This window comes from Poecilia latipinna, unplaced genomic scaffold (assembly GCF_001443285.1).
Source record: "Poecilia latipinna isolate Pla-1442-1.1 unplaced genomic scaffold, P_latipinna-1.0 Scaffold589, whole genome shotgun sequence".
In the NCBI taxonomy this organism is placed as follows: domain Eukaryota; kingdom Metazoa; phylum Chordata; class Actinopteri; order Cyprinodontiformes; family Poeciliidae; genus Poecilia; species Poecilia latipinna.
The window spans coordinates 62,962-85,132 of record NW_015113205.1 but is presented as its reverse complement, the minus strand read 5'-3'; the positions used below and the strand labels follow the sequence as shown (position 1 = coordinate 85,132).

The 22,171-nt window shown below is 41.9% G+C and overlaps 1 protein-coding gene across 2 annotated transcripts in view; it reads left to right on the top strand.

Moving 5' to 3' along the window:
- The window catches only part of LOC106953579 (cadherin-4-like), a 198,973-nt gene that overhangs the window by 147,798 nt on the left and 29,004 nt on the right, over positions 1-22,171 (top strand). For both annotated transcript variants that reach the window (XM_015042455.1, XM_015042454.1), the window contains 2 exons: positions 9,019-9,191; positions 21,089-21,226. In XM_015042455.1, coding sequence (XP_014897941.1) covers positions 9,019-9,191; positions 21,089-21,226 — 311 coding nt within the window. The remainder of the gene's footprint in view (positions 1-9,018; positions 9,192-21,088; positions 21,227-22,171) is intronic.

The window sequence follows — 22,171 nt, the reverse complement described above, 5'->3', positions numbered from 1 at the left end:
AGAAAGATGAATCTTTAAACATCCCAGCAACCTCAGAGGGGAGACTCATATTTAAAATCTGCTTGTGTTTCAAAACGTTCACGATGAACTGGACTCATTTATCGTTCGTAGAGAAGAGAAACAGACTCACGGCATCAGAGTTCCTCCATCGTTCAACATTATAAGCCAAATGTGTTTATATCGGTGACTGAATGTACGTTAATGGTTAATGGTTGCTGTAATTAAAGGTTATATTGGATTTCTGGGCTGTTTTTGGTGTCTTTATAATGGTTGCCAACGAATTTTTCCATGTATGTAATTTCCAGGTAGAAGATGAATGCACGGTATTTGAAATATGATATCCATCAAAGTACAGCTACTAAGCACTCCATTGGGAAATGTGAAATGATACTGTGGCTTTTATGATTAGATATTTTGTGTAGCTCTACCGTTTAAACAACCTGCTCATTTTATAAATTGTCAGGATAATGGCGTGTTTTTAATACAAAAGACTGTGACGGTTATCTCTGAGAGAGGAGCTTGGAGTCGTGTCGACCCGGTTGACACAGAACGTGAGCGGCTGAGCTGAACTTTCTTTTCAGCAGGTTGCAGAACTTCTGGAGCTTTGAGATTCAAGGTAGAGGGGAATTATGCCCAAACGTCCTTGGATTTATTGTGTACGCTGCATCTCTCTTTTTTTTTTTATGTTGAATAAAGGCTTTTTTTTTTATAATTCAGTTTTTGAGTCTCATTCAGAACGGAAACTACAAACTGAAAAGCATTGATGTGTCTGGGTTTTGTTTGAAGATGCGCGCCGACACTGAACTCTGAATCACCGTTAAGCTTTTGGAGATGCAACAATCAATCGGTCAGACCTGATTGTGGATTGCTGGGTCAAGTACTGACAAAAAACAAAAAAACAAACAAAAAACTGGATTTTCCTATTAATCAAAAGCATAGGAGCTAAAGAACTGCATCTAGTTATGAAGTTCTCTTTTGAATTTCTTAACAAATCAGACAAGGTTATGGATTTTTGTTTGGCAATGACATAATTATTTTTTATTATTTAGATTTTTTTGATTCACAAACAACTGATCATGCTGCACATTTACACACTTAGTAACTTTCTGCTTATTTCGGAGTAATTATGTGACTTCTTCAAGACTCTCGGAGCCTTGAAATTTCATTCCCAGACGGCAAATTGATCTTTATATTTGGAAAAAAAAAAAAAAAAAATACATAAATGAAACATAGTGACACCATGTTGTAGGGCTGAGCAATAAATCCACAAGAATATTCCTCACATTAGACACGTGATCAGTATTAATAGAAAATAGGACAGAATATTGAATAACTTCACTGATCCAGAACTGCACAGCATTCTGGGGGATGTAGGAAGAGGAAAGACTTCAGCCGTTCAACCTCCCACAGCTAGCTAACCAACATGGTTAGCATCATTGCATCACTTTTTCCACCTTTCGTTGTAACTCCTCAAAAAAAAAAAAAAAACATCATGGAGAGAAAACTGTGAACAGGAAGTGCCATGTCTCCAGTTTGGCAGTATTTCAAATATTTAAAACCAAAAACTGATAATAAATGATTATCAGTATGGACTGATATGAATCGCTTACGTTGTGATACGGTTTTCGGCCATCTTGTCCAGACGTGTGGTGACACAGCAAAAAACACTGGATCCCTCAGCCTTGATCCCAATTCAACATGCACTGTTCAGAGAACATCTGCAGGAGCACACAGCATGCATTGAAGAGGAAACGAGACCTGATGATTATTCCCTTCCTTACCGCACATTCGGAGAATACGTGTTGTTCAGCACAAACAAACAAAACATCCACAAATCTGCATCCTGTCGTAGAGATTTACATCACTTGCCCAGCAGTTTAGCTCTTAACGAAATTCTGAAACCGACGTAGAACGTCTCACAGACCAAGAATATTGATCGTGTTTGTTTGTCGGCCAGCCGACCGCATGAGACGGGCTCCGTGTTTATTTGCACGCTGAACGGGCCGCTGAGACGCCGTCACAAGTGGTCACTCAGGATTCCTCTTGGCGACGCGTTTCAGCAGCTCGTGTGAGGTGTCCACTTGCTGCCCGATCACTCAGGAAAAGTAATAATAGCCGCTGAAAAGACGAGAGATCTCGTCTCCGCTCTCCTGCCTCTCAAAAGATCTCATCAGGGTTGGATGAATTTTTATTGCACATTTACCAGAGTATAAATTATGTTTGTTTTTGTTTTTTTCTCTGTGTGTGTGTGTGTGTGTGTGTGTTTATTTTCTTCCTCTTGCCAAAATTAATTTTATTTTTACTGCGTAGCCCCTTCATCTTGTCCGTCTTATTTTGTATTGACAACGTGTCAGAAACTTATATGCTCTAATCCACTTGATTAGGCAAAAAATAAAAAAATAAAAATGTTTTTGTCTAATTGGGGACCTATTCTGTGGCAATATTCTTTTCATGCTGCTGCCGAAAAATCGTGGAATTGTCCAGGTTAATTTTATATTGTACGACTGGCTTTTTCTCTGACAACATTCCCTGCCAGTGGGGATGGCAGCTAGCTGTAAATAGTCTGATGCCCCTGAGCCTTTAACAGATTCTGGGTATAATGTTGACTGTTTTTCTTCCCCCCCTGATCCCCCCACCCCCGTTTTGAACCAGCCTCCTGTCAGGAGCCGGTTCATCCACCCTGACAGCACCTCGTTGAGATTCAGGCAGTATATGCGCATCTGCGAGCCTCTGCTGCCTGCAGTTACCCATAACATGTTTTTTTTTTTGTTTTTTTTACCCAGACAGACCCGCAGACAGAAATGTTGATGTGTATTTTATCTAATTCTCAAACTTCAGGGAAGTTTGAGAAGAAGTCGTTCCAGATGGTGACACGTCTTCTCCCTGTCCAGACCTTACTTTGCTGTATAGCTATTATTTAAAAAAAAAATAAATAAAGCCCAAAATCATTGTCGTTTAATGATCCAGGAGTGATGGATTCGCCATTGACTTTGATTTCAGTGGATTTATGGGCCGGCTTAGGTCGATGAAAGTAAATGGAAACAGCAGGGAAAGGCTTTGGCAGAGGACTTGAGGTAGAGCAGATGCTTGTTTAATGAGCAGAACCACAAGAAAATATCCTTGTACTACATGTAAGTATGATGAGGATGCAGCATGAAATATTCTGTCTGGTGAAGACTCTACAAGATGTGGTGCCGCACTTTTGGAAACAGATTTTGAAGTTTGAAAACAGATCTCGTCCTGCTGTAGATATTACAGGCTGTCTGCGGATCCTTAAAAAGTCTTAAATGCATGTATCTCAAATTTGAGCCTTACAAAGTCTTAAATTCATAAAAAACTAAATGTAGGTTTTCCTTAAATATGTTGTGAGCCACACAGAAGATACAAAGTTGGAAACACACAAAGCCAACATGCGAAACTCCTGTTCCTCCCTCTTAAAGCTCAGTTGTGGTTTGGACCAATATCCACCTGAAGGCCTGGAGCAGGCGGCACTGAGGAAACTCAAGACACACAAAGCTTAAATCAAGTAAAACACTGTAAACTAAAATATGCACACTCATTCCACAATACAGGGTTTTACGATGCGTTGCATTCTAAACAAAAACCAGGTCTATCTTTAAAGGAACGAAATGTAAGCGTGGTGAAAGTGACTATGAACTAGTGTGTGTGATTAAATGTTACAACATCACATATGTTTAATCTGAAGTCTTAAAATGTCTTCTGACAGGACCGTTTCATCTCGTTCTTCTACATGTAGTTTGTTTTCTCTTTGAACTTTTCTGTCGGGCAAACATTTGATCAGCTGCTGATATAGTTTTGCTCACTAACAGGCCAGAAATATTGATACAGCGTGAGATGGATTCATGCTTTTTGTTGTGTTTACATCATATTATGAACTACAGAGTTCTCCAAATAGGCAACATTTTTCCAGTTCTGCCTAATGTTGATGGGCCTGTGCATATTTTAGCCTCAGTTTCACTGTGCAGTACCGTTGGTCAGGGTTAGTTAGTTAAATTCTCTAACTTTCGATGTGGATGTGTGTTAAAAGCCCTATGGATCATCAGGTTCTGGAAGACCAACGTTCATGTTCACAGCCACTTAAATCCTCTTTTTTACCCCATTAAAATGTTGAGTGCCGTCTTTTTGCCACATATAGATAGCTAAATGTGACGAGCTGCTGCCATTTTATTGACCGGTTTGCTAGTTTTTTTACACCTGAATAGCTGAATGTGATGAATCGGTCGGTGAGTGCGTTCCTGCCTATTGTTCAGCCGCCCATCTTTTGGTTCAGAACAGAAGTCGACATGTTCCTTTTGAGAGATATGCTTCCGACAAAAAGTTAAAAAAAAAAATCCCAAAAAGATTATTTGCACCAGTCTCACCTCTGCCTTGTTGCAGAGGAACTCATCAGGCTCAGGTGTGGAAAAGCGATGTCCTCCTTATCACTTTCACCGGGATGTTTCGGGTTTTAGCCGTTCCTTCTGCCTTTCCTTACCTCTCAGCCTTTACCTCGTTTCCCTCCTATTCCTTGGAACACGGTCATTCTTTTTGCTCCGAGAGAAACCTTTTATCTTCTCCCCACTGATGAGAAGCATTATCCACTCATGCTCTCGTTCCCATGCCCTCTCACTCCCTGACTTCCCCTTGCACTTCTCCTTTTAATGGTCCTTATAAACCCTCCCCATACTATGACCTTTCTTCACTTTCTTTCCCCCTCTATGCAATTTCCTCCACTGATTTTTCTCTTTTTTTTTTTTTTGTCTTACAACCAGTCTATCTCCCAATTCGTTCTCTCTTACTATTTATATCCACTTTCTTCTACGTCTCCTCCGTAATTCGGGGGCAGATGTTGACTCAGACTGATTAGAATTTCGACAGCGGCGAGACTTCGCCGGCGATCAGAAGTCGCGTGGGCAAAACGGCCAACAATGTACGAACGGCGACAAATTTTCTGGTCCAACAGTTTTGGTGGAAAAGCAATTAGGATTTGGAATTAGTGCTCAAATTGAATCGGAATTAAGCAGGCTCAGTTTACCCTTATATGCGCGGCGTTCGCCTCCCGTGGACCTGAGAGCGGCCTATTATCGCATCCCAGCATCCTCTTTGTCGAAACGAAGGGCAGCGGCACCAACATGTGGTCCGGCTCATCCCGCCTCCTTACACACACACACACACGCTCACGTTTCCCCATGCTAACCCACAGGTCTGGAAGAGGTTCATTATATATCGACACAGCCCCGTGTTCTGTAATTGTTTTCCTTTTTTCCCTCCTTCCCTCGGACCTCCTTCCTTTTCGTGCTCGCTGGTCAAAGTGACAAATCCTGCTTTGAAACTTAATGAAGTTTGAAATAGAATTTGAGGCCACAATTATCCTGTCCGCACAGGCTGTCGCAGGGAATGATGGTGCCACCGAAACCCAATTACAGGAAGTGAGACCCCAGCTAAGCGCTCAGACCCGCAGGGAGCCGCGGAGTCTGTGACGAGTCCGCCGGCTGCTCTGCATCTTTTCCCGCTGGTTGATTTGAAAGGTCGTGGAGTGAGACGGGACTTGTGCGTTCCGGTGTGATTTTTTTATTTTTTTTTTTTTTTGGTGATTGACTTTGATTGCTATTGATGTGACGCAGCCAACTTAATCAGCCCCGATGGCTTCAGCTGATTTTTGTGTGCCTTACTTCAGAGGGTGTCGAACTCATTTTTATTTTGGGCCAGATCAAAGTTGTGAATGTCCTCAAAGGGCCGTTTGTGGTGAAATATGTTGATATAATCCATTAACAAACCTCTAAAACGCAAATAAATAGTCGCCTCTGCACTCGATGAGTACTTCTTAAAGTTAAATAATACCGAACATCATTTCACGTTAATGTGATTTGGCAGAATAGATATAAAAGATTGTTGCCACTGGGAAAATAAAAATTAATTTGGCTTTACTTTTGAGAAAAATAGTCACAAATCTGACTTTTTTCCCAGAATTTTCACTTTTTTTCTCAGAATTCTTACTTTTGAGTCAAAACAGTTCTGGTAAATTCTCAAAAAATAAAAATAATTCTGAGAAAAAAAATCAAAACCGCAAGAAAAAGATTCAGAACTTTTTTCCTCTGTTGTCCCAATCCTCTTCCGTTGAAAACTGTGATTGATAAAATATTATTAAAGCATACACCACTTATTTCCAAGGTTCTATTTATGTGTCCTTCTGGGCCACATGAAACATTACGGCGGGACGCAGGTGGCCCGCGGGCCTTGAGTTTGACACACGTGCCTTACTTAAAGATAAAATGAGTTTCAGAATTTCTAAGAAAAACTTAGAAATTCTAAAATTAACGTATAACGTACAACGTTCTTCCTTCTCCTTTGGTCACTTTTAAAACACATTGCAAACGTAGAAACAGCCCTTTGGACTTTTTCCGTGTTTTTAAGTGAAGCTGCAAACATTAACACTAATTGGCAGAATTTACGGGAACATGTCGTCATTTTAACGCTGAAAATCTGTTAATACCAATCTCAAAAGCGCAACTCATATTTGTAATCAGTGTTCTAAATCTATAAATATGCATTTACATTCAGAACTTACCTAATTATGCATTAGACTTTATCTACCTAAGGGGAGGCATTAATCAGAGACGCAGACAGGAGGCCCACGCTAACTCCGGAGGAACGCTCCGGTCCTCAACACAGCTGCTGTTGTTGTGAAAGCAAATCTAAAGCTGTTGTTGAAAGAAAGCCAAAAGTAACTTTGTTTGTAGTCTTGCAGTAAAAGAAGATGCTGTAGTCAGATGAGGACACTGTTTTGGCCTGGAGTCGTGCACAACAGCCTGAATGCCTCATTGTTAGAGACGCGTTCACAGCGAAGGCATCAAGCTGTGGGGATGAAGGTTTTCTTCAGCAGGGACGGAGGAGTGGGTTAAAGTTGATGAGAAGATGGATGGAGTCAAATTACAAACATTTGAATAAATAGCCATTCACTCATGAAGTGAAGCATTGTTCAAATACTGTATCATTTTCCTCCCTTTTCACATTTACCCACCATTTTCTAGGTCTGCGACATAAAATCCCAGTAGAAATCCAACGTAGGTCGTAATTCTGAATATTTCTGAAGCTAAAGGTGTTTTTTTTATATATACTGTATGCGTGTGTGTGTGTGTGTGTGTGTTTGTTGTTTTTTTATCATTTCTTTGTACTTTCCGGCCTTCCTTTTGTATTTAATCTGCCTCTCCACTTCCCTCTCCTCCTCCTGTGAACTGACACTCCTTTCCCTCTCAGCAGCAGCAGCCTGTAAATGGCCGCCTGATGGAAAGTGACATTTTCACAGAACCCTGTGAGAGAGGCGAGGTGATCTCTCCTCTTTCCAGCACAAAGTGCTCCTAATTGCCTGGTTGCATTTGCGAGCCCAGCTGACAAACTCGTGCAAATCAATAATTCTGCTCTGGGACTCGGACCCCTCCTCCCCCCACTTCACCCTGCTAGATGACACAAACAAGCACACGCATGCATGCAAATGCTTAGACGTGTCTGGAAATGCATTTAGATGTACATAGATCCAGTCGGCACACACAGAGAAACGGTGGCAAACATTCTCTGTGTCTCTCTGCCGCCTGCCTTAAATGACAGAGTTTATCTGTGATGCTAAGACAAATGGGGAGACAGTATCAAAGCATTAGAGGCGGCCACAGTGCTGCCGAGGGCTGAAATAATGGATGGGGGGGGGAACGCTGGGAGACCCAGTGCTGCTCATTTCTTAAATGGCCTCTGCAGAGGTGGAAACTTTCCGCTCTTAGCTTGAAATGTACAGAGGACAAATAAGCAGCGCAGCTTAAAATAGGAGCTTATTTAATAGGCTTTGTGTTTGTGCTCTGTTCTGGAACCAGCTCCGTCTCTCTTAAAAAGTCGCTATCCGGAACGGAAAATGTCACAGCAATTTGGGAACTCTGATGGACCCGTTTCAAGACGCTCGAAACGAGTCACCTCGCCGTCGCCTTTTGATATTTTCGACAAATTCATTAATAATAATAACGAGCTTACAAAGCCGCGTTTTGTTTAGTTTGAAATGCAGGCGTGCAAAAACGAGCGAGAGGAACATTGTGCTTTTTTTTTTTTTTTTTTTTTTTAATTGCAGTTTTTACCTGGCAAGCGTGAAGCGGCCGGGGTGAAGAGCGATACCGCCAATTTCTTTTTGGGCAACTTTTTGACTGGCCTAACTCCGTCTGCAGACATTTCATTTTGTCCTGTTACGTCCACAGAACTTCAAGGGGATTTTTATGTGTGAGCAATACAAAGTTGAACACTGAAAAAGACGTCAAACAAAAGAGGCCCGAGAATGGACCCTTGAGGAACCCCACAATACAGTTTTTTCTGCGCCCCGAGGTCAAATTTGCTAATGACAATGTAACAAGACAACCTCAAGCCTTATAAATATGTTACAACTTTGTAACATATTCAGCACTGACACCGAGTATTACCCAGGTAGAAGTGACTTTTACCGATGCAGGTCTGAAGTCCGACTTGTTGCCAACGAAACAAAGACTGAGGCAGGCGCTCTCCTTCCAGCTCGACAACACCTCCGATTTATTTGCACCTTTATCTAACCAGGAAGACCCTCTGAGACCAGCGAGGGATTCGCCGTCATGATGGCGGAAACGCGACTCAAGGTTGTGGCGTGAATATTAAAAACAAACCCACTCGAACAAACTGATTTCTAAACCAAAACGGCTTCAAGAGTTCATTAAGCTTGGACTACTTTACATAAATGAGTAGACAAAAATAAATCTATTTGTGTAAAGCTGATGGAGCCACACCACAGGAAGTGGCTCTACAAAGTATTAATTCAGCTGGTTGAACACAAACGCTGCCCACGGTTTTACGACTCTAACTTTCTCTTTATGCTTTTAATTAGGTTTAACAATTGTGCGCTGCTTTATGTCGGTCTATTACCAAAAAAAAAGTCCTCAGAAGTGCATCTGTAAGGGGCTGCGGTCCGTTACGCGCCGCCTCCCGTGTCTCACTCGTCTCTCTTTTGCCCTCCAGGCTCGTCTGTGATGCAAGTGACAGCCACGGATTCGGACGACTCCACCACGGCCAACGGCATGGTGCGCTACCGGATCCTCTCGCAGACCCCCCACAGTCCCATCCCCAATATGTTTACCATCAACAGCGAAACGGGAGACATCGTTACCGTGGCCGCCGGACTGGACAGAGAGGTCAGTAATCACTGTGGTGTTGTGGTGTTTTTTTTGTTTTTTTTACTGTCCTAATTAGTTTGTTGCTTCACCGGCCAAAAACATCAAACTTTCCCAAAAGTTCACAGAAACTGTTAGTTCCCACAGTTTTTATACTGGTCAAATGTGCTGCTATGACATATATATGTAATGAGCCTAGAGTTCCTTTTATTTTATTTTTTTTTAAAGATTTATTTAACTCCTACATTTACGTTTAGCTGAAAACTATCGATAAGGAAAACAAATAAAGCCATTAACGGCATTCCCTCCGTTAACAGCGGATATTTTATTGAGTTCTTATCTCCAAACAAAGATGAGCCGAGGAATATTTAATGTCGGCCTCGGTGCGGAGCGGGGGAGCCGAGATAATGGCCACGTAAATCCAGCACCTCTCTGCTTGCGGGGTCGCGAGAGGGTTCGTTTTATCGTTCTCCTTTGTCTCATCCGCGACTTGTGCTGCTTTCTGTAGTCGCTCACCAACCCACACGCCGCCGCGCTCGTCGTCCCCGCTCCATCTTCCACCGTGGGCTGCTAATGAGGGAGGTCACAGAGGTCAACTTTTGTTTATCCCAAAGCCGGGTCTGGTTGCCTCTTCGTCCTCGCTTCCTCTCTCTCTCTGTTTCTCCACACTCCGTGGAAGAACCTGGGTGGATTTTCTGTGGCTTTAGGTCGTGGGAACGAAAACTGGAGGGTGTTAAATTCATGCGCTGTCCAGTACCAGGATTGTCCCGTCCTTGTAACTTACTTGGCTGATTTTAATGGACACGTAAACGCAGAGTGTCATAACGTTTATTTTCTAAAAACTCCCGTTTGTATCTCTTCATGTTAAAACCTGGCCAGGGAAATCCTTTTTTTTCTTTCGTCGTCGTTGTTGTTGTTGTTGATGGAATAATTATTATCTGCAGTGGGGAGAAAAGAAAAAACAAAGTCGGTTTTATAACAAGATAAACAATACATCAATCCTCTCCCCTATCTAAATTTTTATACGGAGCTGGCATGGCTTTACAGAATGGCACATTTGTGCGACGATATAAATGAATCTAGTGAGCGCCTGCCAGGGCTTTGTCCCTGTTTCCAGCCTGGCTCGGGCCGAAGCCCAAGCAAAGCTGATGTGAGCGAGGAAAAAGCTCATTAATCTGGACAGATCGAGCCGCGGCGCCGTACCCACCTGCCTGTGATCCTCACTCTAAAACTGGGACACACCTGGGAGTTCATCCACCTGCTGTGAAGGTCGTCGACATGAGCGAACGCTCCGCGCTCACGTGCTCTTTAAGTGCACCGAGCCGGAAGCGGGGCCGGGGGGCTGATGGGAGGGGAGAGGGAAGAGGTCTCTGAGCAGCTAAAGTAGCGTGTGTCATGCAAAGACATGAACATTCCCCACTCACTGCGTTGACAGGGAACACATGGTTAACGCCTGTGTAGTACATATATTTATATTCTGTATCCTGTCACACTCCTGCTAATCCTGCAGTGCCACGCTGGCGTCTAATTAGCATATTCATGGGCTAACTAAGAGGAGAAGCAGGTTCTCTCTAGCGTTGAGGAGGAAATCAGGGGGTAGATGAAGGGTAAGATTGGTGTCACTTACCTCTGACTTTGAAATATACCAATTATTCTTCCTTGCTCTGCACGTCGCATCCTTCACACCTCACGGGGAACAAGCTAACCAAACAACACGTGTCGATTAATTCCTGAAATTAAAAAATAAATAAATAAATAAAACGTAGAGTATAGGTCAGAGGTCGTTTTCAGTGTCTTACAGGAGAACTTGTGTTCAACGTGATTTCGCTCATGCATGCAAGATCCCAAAAGATGTCAGAAAACTGCCTGATGGTGACGACACCCTTTGGTTTTAGCTGTTAGGTTTGTCAACATGACTCACTAAATCGTGAATGTACTTGTGATACGTAAAATAAAAATTGCCAACATGTAGCAACTAGATGACACGGACAAAGTGCGTCACATTTCACAGGTCAGAAAAAAAGTTGACTTAAAAAAATAGCGAGGCAGAGGGAAGTAGGTCAGCTGTGCTAGCTTGACTTTGACAATCGTAGCATGTAGATGGTCTGTGGAATTTGATGTGTTTTTGGCTAAGTTTAAAAACAACAAGAAAAAAAAAGGTGGCCCAGAGCAGGTTTTTCAATTAGCTAATCAACCACCGCTGTGATCAAACGATCACTTATTAATTACCGCAAAATAAACATCAAGTCTGAAAGCGTAATACCGTAAAGGATTGAATGTTCGGTTTTTTGTGTGGTAAATATTTTCATGTTTTTTTTTTTTCTGTGTTGAATCCTGATATGCTAGTGGAGCTGTTGTCAGTCAGTTGCTATGACAATGAGTCTGTTTTATAATTCAGTTTTTTATTGTTTTTTTCTGCGTTATTTTGCCTTTGCTGGAACGCACAGCACTAAATTAATAATACCTACATTTTATTTTGTTGATGGAACTGTTCCATCACAGCAGCGTAGTTATGGGTGACAAATAAAAGAGTAAATCCACTATAACCAAGTCAATTTATTCAGATTTTGTCATCTTACAAGCTCAATTTTTTTTATGCTTTCATTTTTTCAATAAAGGTTTATCGATGAGAATTAATACATTTGAAAATATGATTAAATGAAGTTATTGTGTGCAATTTAGTGATAAAGTCACACTTCTTTATGTGTCTGATGTTCTAAAGAAGCTTGTTACAAATGGGCTTTTTAAGAGCAGTGTTTGTGTTTGTGGGGTAATAATTGCTGTGCAGTGCAGTCAGAACCATAGAGTTACCTAAAAAATAATCTGTAAATATTTCTTATCATCACTTTTCTTGTTATCACAATAGCATCTCAAATTATCATGATAAAACTTTCAGTCCACACCTACCAGGCCCATTGTTTGTTGTGCTTGAGAGTTGAGCTGAGATGGGGGAAAAAAATCAAATCAGCATTTTAGATTTGGTCAATTTTATTTGTGTTTTTTTTTTTCTTCCCCCCCCCCCAAACCCCGCCCTAAAAGAAAATTTCTTTGTTAGCCTGGAACAGAAATGACAGTCTTCAAATGAAGTACAACTCTGATGCAGCAGGTAGCAGAGTGCAGCATGTCAAAGAGCCACAGCTGGCATGGACTCTCTCCCATTGTGGCCCTTTTCCATGCCAGCAGTTCGTCTGGCAGGCAGGGCTGTTGTCTTTCATTACCCCCGGCTGTCTCAATCTCTCATGAGCCCTGGCTTGGAACTGTCTGGTGGTTGTCGGTGGGGTGGGTAGTGGGGAGGGGATCATGCTGTCCCCCCAGGGCAGGTGCCAGCTCCACACTGGACCGCCTCACCGACGATTAGGACATCTTCTGAGCAGCCTCAAGGACGCGAGCGACCCGCAGCCTGGCTCCACTAGGATGTGCAGAGCCCAACCAGGGGATACAGGCAAGAGAACCTGCATCCTAAATGGGCCCGGGGCTGCACTGTCTCTGAGATGCTGAGTTATGTTAATTTGCCTTGTTTAGCCGGAGCTCCAGAGGCCAGACGGCAAAAAATCATCAGAGGATTACGAGCCGGTTGCGGAATGAAAAGTATTGATGCATGTAGGTGGATGTTGGCTGCTTGTAAGCGAGCGTTTAATCAAGAAAATATCCACTCAATATCCACTTTATTATGCGCGCCGTGTGCGCCGAGTTAGCATTGAGCTGCGCCGCGGATCGCCTTCCGAAGAAGCCAAGCTGCTTAATTTATGCTCCTCTGTTAAATAAATCGATGCCAGTGCTCTCGCTAAAATTTCTTGCTTTTTGAGCACCACTTTGTTTTATCGTAACGCTCTGAAATTTATTGCTTTACAATACAAGTTGGAAATTTGGTGGTTATGAGGTGCATAAACTCTTGCTCTGTTGTGGTAGAGCAATCCCACAATGAGATTTTTTTGTTTTGTTTTAATCGAATATAAAATCTGCATCAAAAAGTGGCATCTTGGTAACAATGCTAACTGGGCCATTGTGCATGTCATATTCCAAAATAAGTTTCTTGCATCCTAATTCATATGTCCTTACAAACAGAATTTGTTTTAACAATGAGCATATTGACACAGATTTAAGAGAGAGAAAAACAGCCAAATGACTTATTAACATCTCTGCTGTTTGACCACAGAGGGTTAACCAAAAACAAATCAAGCTAAAATGAGATTAGCAATAACAGTCAGGAATTTAAATCACTGTCTCTATCGGTTTTGTGGAGGCTTTGTTATCTAGGAAATAACTTGTTAGGACAAAATGAATCTCTTTCATGCCTTTCACGTTGAGGTTTCTTTAATATTTCTCTGGCTACAACTAAATAAATGGGAAGAAATTGTCTCCTTGCTGCAGGCTGTTGGTAAAAATATGCTAATATATGTTTAGCTGGTGCCATTTTATACCTGAATGGATTATATTTTAGTGCTTTCAAAGAGCTTGAAACTTGTGAGGAAAAAAAGAACTAAAGACATTTAAAAAATCCCAAACTACTTTAATAGATACGAAATGATTTTGTTAATTTATATATACGTTCCTCAAAGCTTTGAGGTGATGTTTAGATAAATCCCGGCAGACTTTGCGATAACTTTGTATCTGCTTTGAGTCTGTCTGGTTTATCTAGCGAACAAATGCATAAAATAAGGATGAGGTTATTTTCTAATGGCATTATAAAAACAGAAGCAAACTCCTTATACTGTCTAAAAACACCTTTAGTTACAAACCGACGGACCGAGACGCTCTCCTAAACTAGCACTAACTTATGCTAGCTTCTTAATGGCTAATGTTAAATTTTTTAGCCAAACCGGTTTCTAATATCAAGTAAAACGATTAACACCATTCACTGACATTAGTATTGAGCACCATCATCCTTTGTTAGCTAGTAATATTTTGGTTCAAATTAAGTATGTCGTTTTCTTAATTCTGAATTTAAAAGAATTTAAAAAAATGTCTAGCATTTTTGTTATCCTAATTAAAGAATTAGGATAACATTAATATACAACGGCATAAAATATTGCCTGTAAGTATTGACTTAATGACCACTTATCTGGTCAAAGAGAAAACAGTGAATGTAACTATAGCACCAGTTTGTGCTAACGTTTTAGCAAAAACGGCTAATGTCATTTAAAGTGAACACAAACTTTCTCTAGTGTAAATTTTTTTTTTTACATTAGCATTATTGTACAACACCATAATCTCAGGAACCTGTTTGAAATACTGTCATGATTTAGTTTTTACCATCTTTCTGTGTTTTATCACTCTTCAGCTTTATTAGGAATCCTTAATTATGCTCTGAACTCAGTTTTTCACCTTCCTGTTTTTTTTTGTGACCGTTTCAACAAAGGATTGTCTCCTTTGTGTCTGGTTTTGGTGAGGAGTCATGACCCGCTGCAGTACAAGCGTTTATTTGCACACTCGCTTCGGCTATTTTCAACTGTTGTTGTTAGCAACAGTCCGTTCAAAACTGGATGTTAATCCTGGCCTGTGCATTGTGTTGTAATGCACAGGTGAACAGTCAATTAAACCTCCTCACTCTGTATTCTTTCTTTCTTTCTATTTTTTTTTTCCCCAACGGTGAATCACAGCTTCTTTTATCCGCTGTGTGAGCCGTTTGCGTAGATGTGGAGGCGTATCTAATCAAGTGGACTCAGGTTTACCTTCATATCTGTGTCAGTGTCTCTACAAAAGAGATGGAGAGCCTTCAGAGAGCAGCGCGCTGCCCACAGCGCGTCTCCACGCTGCACGTTTTATTCAAGCCATCATTGCTTGTGTCCTTAACCCAGCATGGCGGACGTCTCCATGCAGGGACGACAACGAGACAGACACACTTCCCTGGATTTACAGTTCTTCCTCTCTTTTTTTTACTGCTTAGAAGGGAACGATGAATGTGTGTTTTTTTTTTTGTTTTTTTTTTATTAAAGATTTATGTGTGCATATTCATTAACTCTCACTACTCTGATACCCCTAAATGAAATCCAGCAAAAACAAGTTCCAGACTAGTTATAGGGAAGTTTAAAGCCGGATCAGATCTAAACAATCTCCTAAGTTTTTACCGTCTCTATGACTACCATTTAATCTATCCACTGAAAATGCAAAGATATCTACACAAACTGACAGGGCGACATGATGACACTTGTCTTCAGCTGGGACAGGGAAGCTCAAAGTTTTAATGGGAAGATATGTGGAGCTAATATCTGTTAGCACCAGCCATCTTCCTTACTCCGGTTTCGGAAGAAAACCTGTTGGAAACGGCTTGAATCTTTCACTTTCAGCAGGACAAATATCCCAACCCTGTAAGATTCAAGTTCAATAACTTTACCCTCAATTCCTTTGTTTTTACCTCCATGCAATATTTTAATTAACCGCGTAGAAGAGAACCAAATATTTAGGTCCTGAAAAGGGTCTGAAATGTTTCCTAACTTTATTTGCCGAGTGCTTTAGGTGGGTCTGTCCAAATCAGTTTTTGAATAAAAAGCTTACAGGATGCTTCAGACCCGACTTACTGCGACATAACAAAAGTGAAAAGCATGACTAATAAAAGAAAAGTATTTAAACAGGTTTAAATTTGTCATTGGAAGTGTCATCTCTGTGGTTAACATAGACTAAGAGTTGCAGAGTGCTGGTTTAGATCGAAGCCTGTTCATGTGTTAGAATGGCCCTGTCAAAGTCCAGAGCTTAATCCAATTCAGAATCTGAGGGAAGACTTAAAAATGTGCTCTTCACAGTTTGGTTGAGTTTAAGTTATTTGACAAAGATTGATATAAAATCCTATTAAAACAAATAGAAGTTTGTGGTTCTAACGTTTCAGAATTTTTGTAAGGCAAAATATTTTGAAGTTTTAGTGTGTAAAGTAAAAAGAAACAACAACAAAAAAAAAAAACAATGTGCCTTTTTTCAGAAAAATCTTCACGCCCAGGCTTGTTTTATGGTTATTAAAAATGTGATTAAATGGGTTTAAATTGTGAACACTGCTTTAAGCGATCACAGCGAGACTGGGGGCGACGGGGTCAGCGACTCACTGGAGTGGACAGAGGGAAGGGAAGGAGGGAGCCGGGACTGTTTGACACAGATTACTAGTGACAAGCCAATGAGCGTGGTCGGTGGGCGCCCAGCAAGCCAGATCACAACTCAGCCGAGTTGAGACAGCAGCAAGCCTCACTCATCTGGCCTCCACTCCCCGAGTGGTTCTGTACAGAACCGCACGACGTTGAGATAATTCACTCACCTGTCCACGTCTTGCTGCCACGGAGCCACACTTCACCAGCTCACATCAGCATTAAATCAGGAGTATGTAACTTTTATAAAGCTCCTCTCCTCTACCTTCTCCTGGTGCCAACTGTAGAAATACACTGATTGGTCAGAAGCTACCAATCAGAGCCAGGAGGAGGAGGGACTGAGCGCTGTCAGTCAAGCAAAGCTGCGCTGCAGCTGGTTCATTTACAGCTGGCTAAATGTTCTGGCTAGTTAGCATAGCCACCGATGACGGCGGATAAACGGTTTTCTTCATTAGCACATTTAGCAATGCTTACATGAGCATGATTGACAACTCTAAGACCCTCCTCCAGGCTCTGATTGGTTGATTTTGACCAAGGGTGCATTTCTTCAGACAGCAAAAGGAGATTAAGTAAATTTATTTATTTGTTTTTATCTCATAACAAACTGTCACGACATTGCGCCAGTTTTATAAAATTTGTAAAAGACTTTTTGTTGTTGTTGTTGTTTTTCATAAAAGTTGCACACTGTAGCTTTAAGTCCCGCTCTATTTTGGTTAACACAGTCTCATCTTTCGTTTGCGTATTAAGAACGCCCCGCTCGTTCCACCTCACCTGACAGCTGCTCTGTTGGGCAATTTGAGGAGTCAACGTTGGAAACTTTAAGCCATTTCCCAGTATTTGTGTTCCGTGTCCTGAACGGCGGGCTGCCTAATTTGGGCCGTGCGATGGGGCAAAAAAAAAAAAAGAAAAAAAAGAAATGGAGGCCTTTATGGTCGGCAGATGTGCGGATGTTTCTCCGGTCTCTGATGGCTCCTTGCTCGTGCAGATTGAGTTTGGTGTGGCCTGTCGGCCTATTTGGTTGCGAGACAAGCAGCTGCGTCTTCTGCCAGTGCTGGACTTTAATCTGAGGGGGAGATTTTTTTTTCCTGTTCAGCACTTCTGCTGTTCTCATTAGAGGGTTCCTGCTTGGACAGGAGAGTGCTCCCGCGGCGCGCTCGCTCGCTGCACATAAACACACGCCGGCCGAGTGCTTTTACATGTCTGAGTCCCACCTGTTCCCACTCACCGCAGGGTTAATGGATGCATATGTGTGCAATCGGAGGGCCGTAAACTTGTAACTACTCTCAGATGGGTGATATAACCCTGCAGGATGGCACGGACCCCCCGTCGTCCAACCCCCCACCGAGCGTTAGCACCACCTACCGGCTCAGCTTCTCTTCCCCTGACCTGAGGAATGTGACGCATCCGTCAAAAAGCTCCAGCCTGTTAGCTTCTCATAACCATCTGCTGCTATTTCAAGACCGATGCATGCAACTGGATCTCAATGAGTCTGCAGTGAGACGCATTCAGTCAGAGGGGGGGGGGGATGTCTGTTTACCGAGGCCCTGGATGAGGCGAGATGGTATTGATATTTCATTATGAATCTAATAAAGGGCAGCCAGTATTGAGTTTTCATTAATAGCGCTGGTTTGGTGCAAATTAACACGTCGGCGCACTTCATAACGACTCGGAGAGACGCAGAATGGCCACGGCCGAACGCGGGATTTGACCGGACTTATCTCCCAATCAGCCGCTTCCTTCTAGTCTTAAAAAGAAAGAGGGAGAGAGGAAAAGAGAGAGGCTGAGAAATGACATGATCAGCCAAGATGTGATAAAAATAAAAAAAAATAAATAAAAAAAACATGGGAGGAGATCGAAAGAAGCTCAGAATGTGTTACCAAAGAGCACGATAAACCAGAGGGAGAAGAAAGAAGGGGAGAAGAAAAAGACTAAACATGGGAAGCGTTATCTCCCGAATGTGTGGCTCACCACGCCTCTGTTCAGCCTCGTTCCTGTTCCTTTAAGAAATCACAAGTGCCACTGGACTTCGAGTCATTAGAGAGCGCGGATGAATGTGCTGAAGCCAGCGCCGCAACAAACAGACGTTTAGACCGTCGCTGTAAGATTCATTGTGGATGTTTGAACAAGGGAGGCAGGTCCCACAGAGTGAATGGTTGGGCCGTCCTTGATTTCCATTCTCTCTCTCTCTCCCCCTTTCTCTTCTCTGGCAGAATGAAGCCATATGGATTTATAGGAATAAAAAGAACCCACAAAGCAGGGAGGCTTATATACGGCCAGGGTGGAAGCACACACACACACACACACACACACACACTGACTTAGAGGGTGGTTGGATCTGAGTACAGCGTGAACTTTCAGTACCACGGACAGAGCCAGTCTGCAGGGACGCTCTGCCTTTATGTTATCTCTTCCTTTTGATTCAGCCGCATTTAAACAGAGTTCAGCATGTCGTGTTTCTTCATGCTGGGGCTCCGCCGTGCTGCCGCTGAACGCCCCGGCGTAGGGTCTACCGTTAGCTAATTCTGGCATCAGCACAGATTATGTATAATGCTGCCTATCACAACCCCATCTTCAGGCACGCTGCAGTTCTCATTTGGAACAATAGATGTCACTATAAAGGACAAAAAGCCTCGACTGAAAGAGTTGCGGCAGAAAACGAAGATAGAACGTCGAATTGTTCTTATTAGAATGAATTATTTCTTATTAGAATGAACGATAGCTTTGTTGTTTCTATATGAATATGAACTTGTTTTCTTTGCATTATTTGAGGCACTGTATCCGTCATTATTTTGACCGTTTCTCATTTTCTGCAAATAAATAAAGTTTTGCTTGGAATTTCAGAGACATGTTGTCAGTAGTTCATAGAAGAAAAGAACAAAGTTCATTTTACTCAAACATACACCTATAAAGAGTAAAATCAGAGAAACTGGTCAGTTTAAGGGCTCTCTTTTTTTTTTCTTTTTTTTTTTTCCAGAGCTGTATTTAGTAGCATCTCTGTATTATAAATTGAAGGAACAAAACAAAGAGCAAAAACAGCAAACCTCTGAAATGATTAACTTTGTTACTACTTGACTAATTAATAGTTAATGGCCATGTTGAGTTTACTGGACTCCACAAAAGCCCCAGTGGAAAGGCCTTCGGTTTTTTTCTAAGATTCAGCCTTAAGAGAAAAGAGATAGACTGACCAACCCAAACACATTCCTCAGGGTTTCTTCCTCTTCCTCTTCCTCTTCCTCGGTTTGAAGTCTCATTTCAGTCATCACCAAATTATTCAACTTTCTTAACTTCTCGGTTCGAGAAATGTGATAAATTTTGATAGGTTCTACCAGCGGCTGGAACGCTTACGTGAGGCCGGTCAAACCCTGAAGTCTTGTGCTCCCTCACTCTGATGATGGAGAGACGCTGTCTGTGTGGAGGAGAGCTGTTCTGTGTACGGCTGTAATGATGTTTTTGAGAATGACCTGAGGGCAACAGCTACAGCAGGTGAAAGATCACGTCTGAGACGATGTCTGTGTTCACCACAGTTGTTAAAGTCAGCTGTGCAGAAGGAAGACTTTGCCCTTCTGCTGCTGCTATGAGTACTGCTAATTTGTGCCGCCAGAAGAAGAGGCTGCAGTCCTGTTGGGTCGTTCTGGTATCCGGTCATCTGTTCATTGACTTTAACTGTCTGCTGAGGCTGGTTCTGGTGGTTGGCTGTGTGGGGGGGTTAGCTGCCTTTCTCCAGGTACATCCTGAACCGCCACATGAACCGGCCGTGCGCGTCTTTGTTTTTGTAACTTTCTGCAAATTCAATTCAAAAGCGATTGTTGACGTAACTCATACCAGCTACTGGCACAATAAACTCTGTAATTACATAAAGTCACGCTGCTCCGTAGAGACGCACTGATCCACTTTTTTCACTTGCGATACTCATACAGATACCCGATGTTTAGTATCGGCCGATACCAAAATTACTTAAAAACTATTTTGTTGTTCCTTTGTTTTTTATGCAGATATAAATGTACTGAATTACAAATGTATTTGATAACTCTGTGCAGCACACTTGAATACACCAGTATCTTCACAAGCTTGGTCAAACATATAAAATGAACACAACTTCAATTTGTTCAGTCAGTGCAGTTAGGAATGTAAGATAAAATAAATAAATAATAAAGAAACTGAAACTGATAAAGAACTGCAACATACCTTTGACCACTTCTTGAAAGGGATTTAGCTGTTGTTTCCTTTTCCTTTTTTTTAATTAGTATAAATTATGTCATGCGCTGTCATCTCTATCAATAGATGCCAGAAACGGCTGACGTGAGTCTGACATTACCCTGCGTCCCTCAGTGCGGCTCTGCTCTATCACCGCTGCTCCTCCTCACAGTCACTGGACTAAATAAAGCCCTTTCACCTCCTTCCATTAGCCAAAGCTTTTCCTGTGCATCTTAAAGTGGCGGCACCTTCATTAGAGTGAGTGATGACCCGGGTCTGCTCCCGCAGCAGAACGCCGAGACTTTTCGACAGTAACGAATGGGCCTGTTAACCAGCTCATTGTTGCCTCTCTTAAACTTTGTGTGTCTGTTTGTCTTTGTTCATTGTGCCATTTACTGTGAGGAATCGAGCGGGCGAGCTCGCTCCATTTACACAGTTGTTCCAGTGAGCGGCCGGTTCATGAACGAAAGGATTATCTCGCGTGCCAATTCCAGGCCGGGAGTCGCGCTGGATCCGCAGATCAACTGTTCATTTGTCTTTTGGAGATCAGCGTCTCGTGGACGATTTTTACTTTTTCCCCTTTTTGTACCCCGCTGTCTGTTTGTTGCCGGATCAGCCGATTGTTGACCACAATCTCTCCGTTTCTGTCCACAGAAAGTGTCGCAGTACACCATTATCGTCCAGGCCACGGACATGGAGGGCAACCTGAACTTTGGGCTCTCCAACACGGCCACGGCGCTCATATCCATCACCGACATCAACGACAACCCGCCAGAACTGACAGTCAGGACGGTAAGTCAAAATATATGAGAAAAGATTGACTTTTAGAATGTTTTTTTTTTTTTTTTTTTGCCTCGCTTTTGTTTTCACTATTCAACAATTATTCTGTTTGTTTAGCCTAAACGCTGCCTCGGGCCTTCTGGGTTCTCAGCAGGTCACCGGATGGATTCTGACGCCTTTTTCTCGACAGAAACTTTTCCATTTAGTGATTGTTATGCTAGCTTGAAGAGCAAAGCAGCTGGATAAATTTAACAGCTGGTACATCAGAAAGACGAGCAAAGAACATGACAGTTCAACAAATTATTTTAACTGACAGTTTGTGATCAAGAAAACGGATTTAGGACGGCACACGACGTCCACTGTGAATGGAAAATTAAAAAAAGATTAAATTTCCACCAAAAAACTGAGCTTGAAGTCAGAAATTTGCTTGCAAAGAGATTAATCTCAGACTTTTTCAGGAAAAAAACTTTGACATTCCTGAGTTTAAAATGTCTAAAATGATCCACTAATGGAAATTTTTTTTCTTTTTTGGTTTGTAAGTAAAAAAGGGGAAAAATAATCCACTTTTGAGACTCTGAAGTTTCCAAGTTTTTTTCTTAAGAATTTCTGAGACTAATCTCAGAATTTCTGAATATTTTGCAGGCGGAAATTAACTTCTTTTTTTTTTTTATTTATGTAAAACTCATGATTTAAAAAAATTATTACATTTCTTTATTTTTTGCATTTTTTTGTCTCATATTTCCTCCAACTGGAAATAATTTCTTTAAAACCGATGCCGCCGAATCATTTCTTGTCATTTATACTTTTTTAAAATTTGTCAAATTAATTCATAATTCACAACCTTCTGTTTCACCAGATATGAAATGACAGAGCAGCAGTTTTACCTTATCAAAAACCGGAAAGACAAAAGTACACGTGTCATTCTACAGATGTGTGTTGATCTTCAGATTGGCTCTC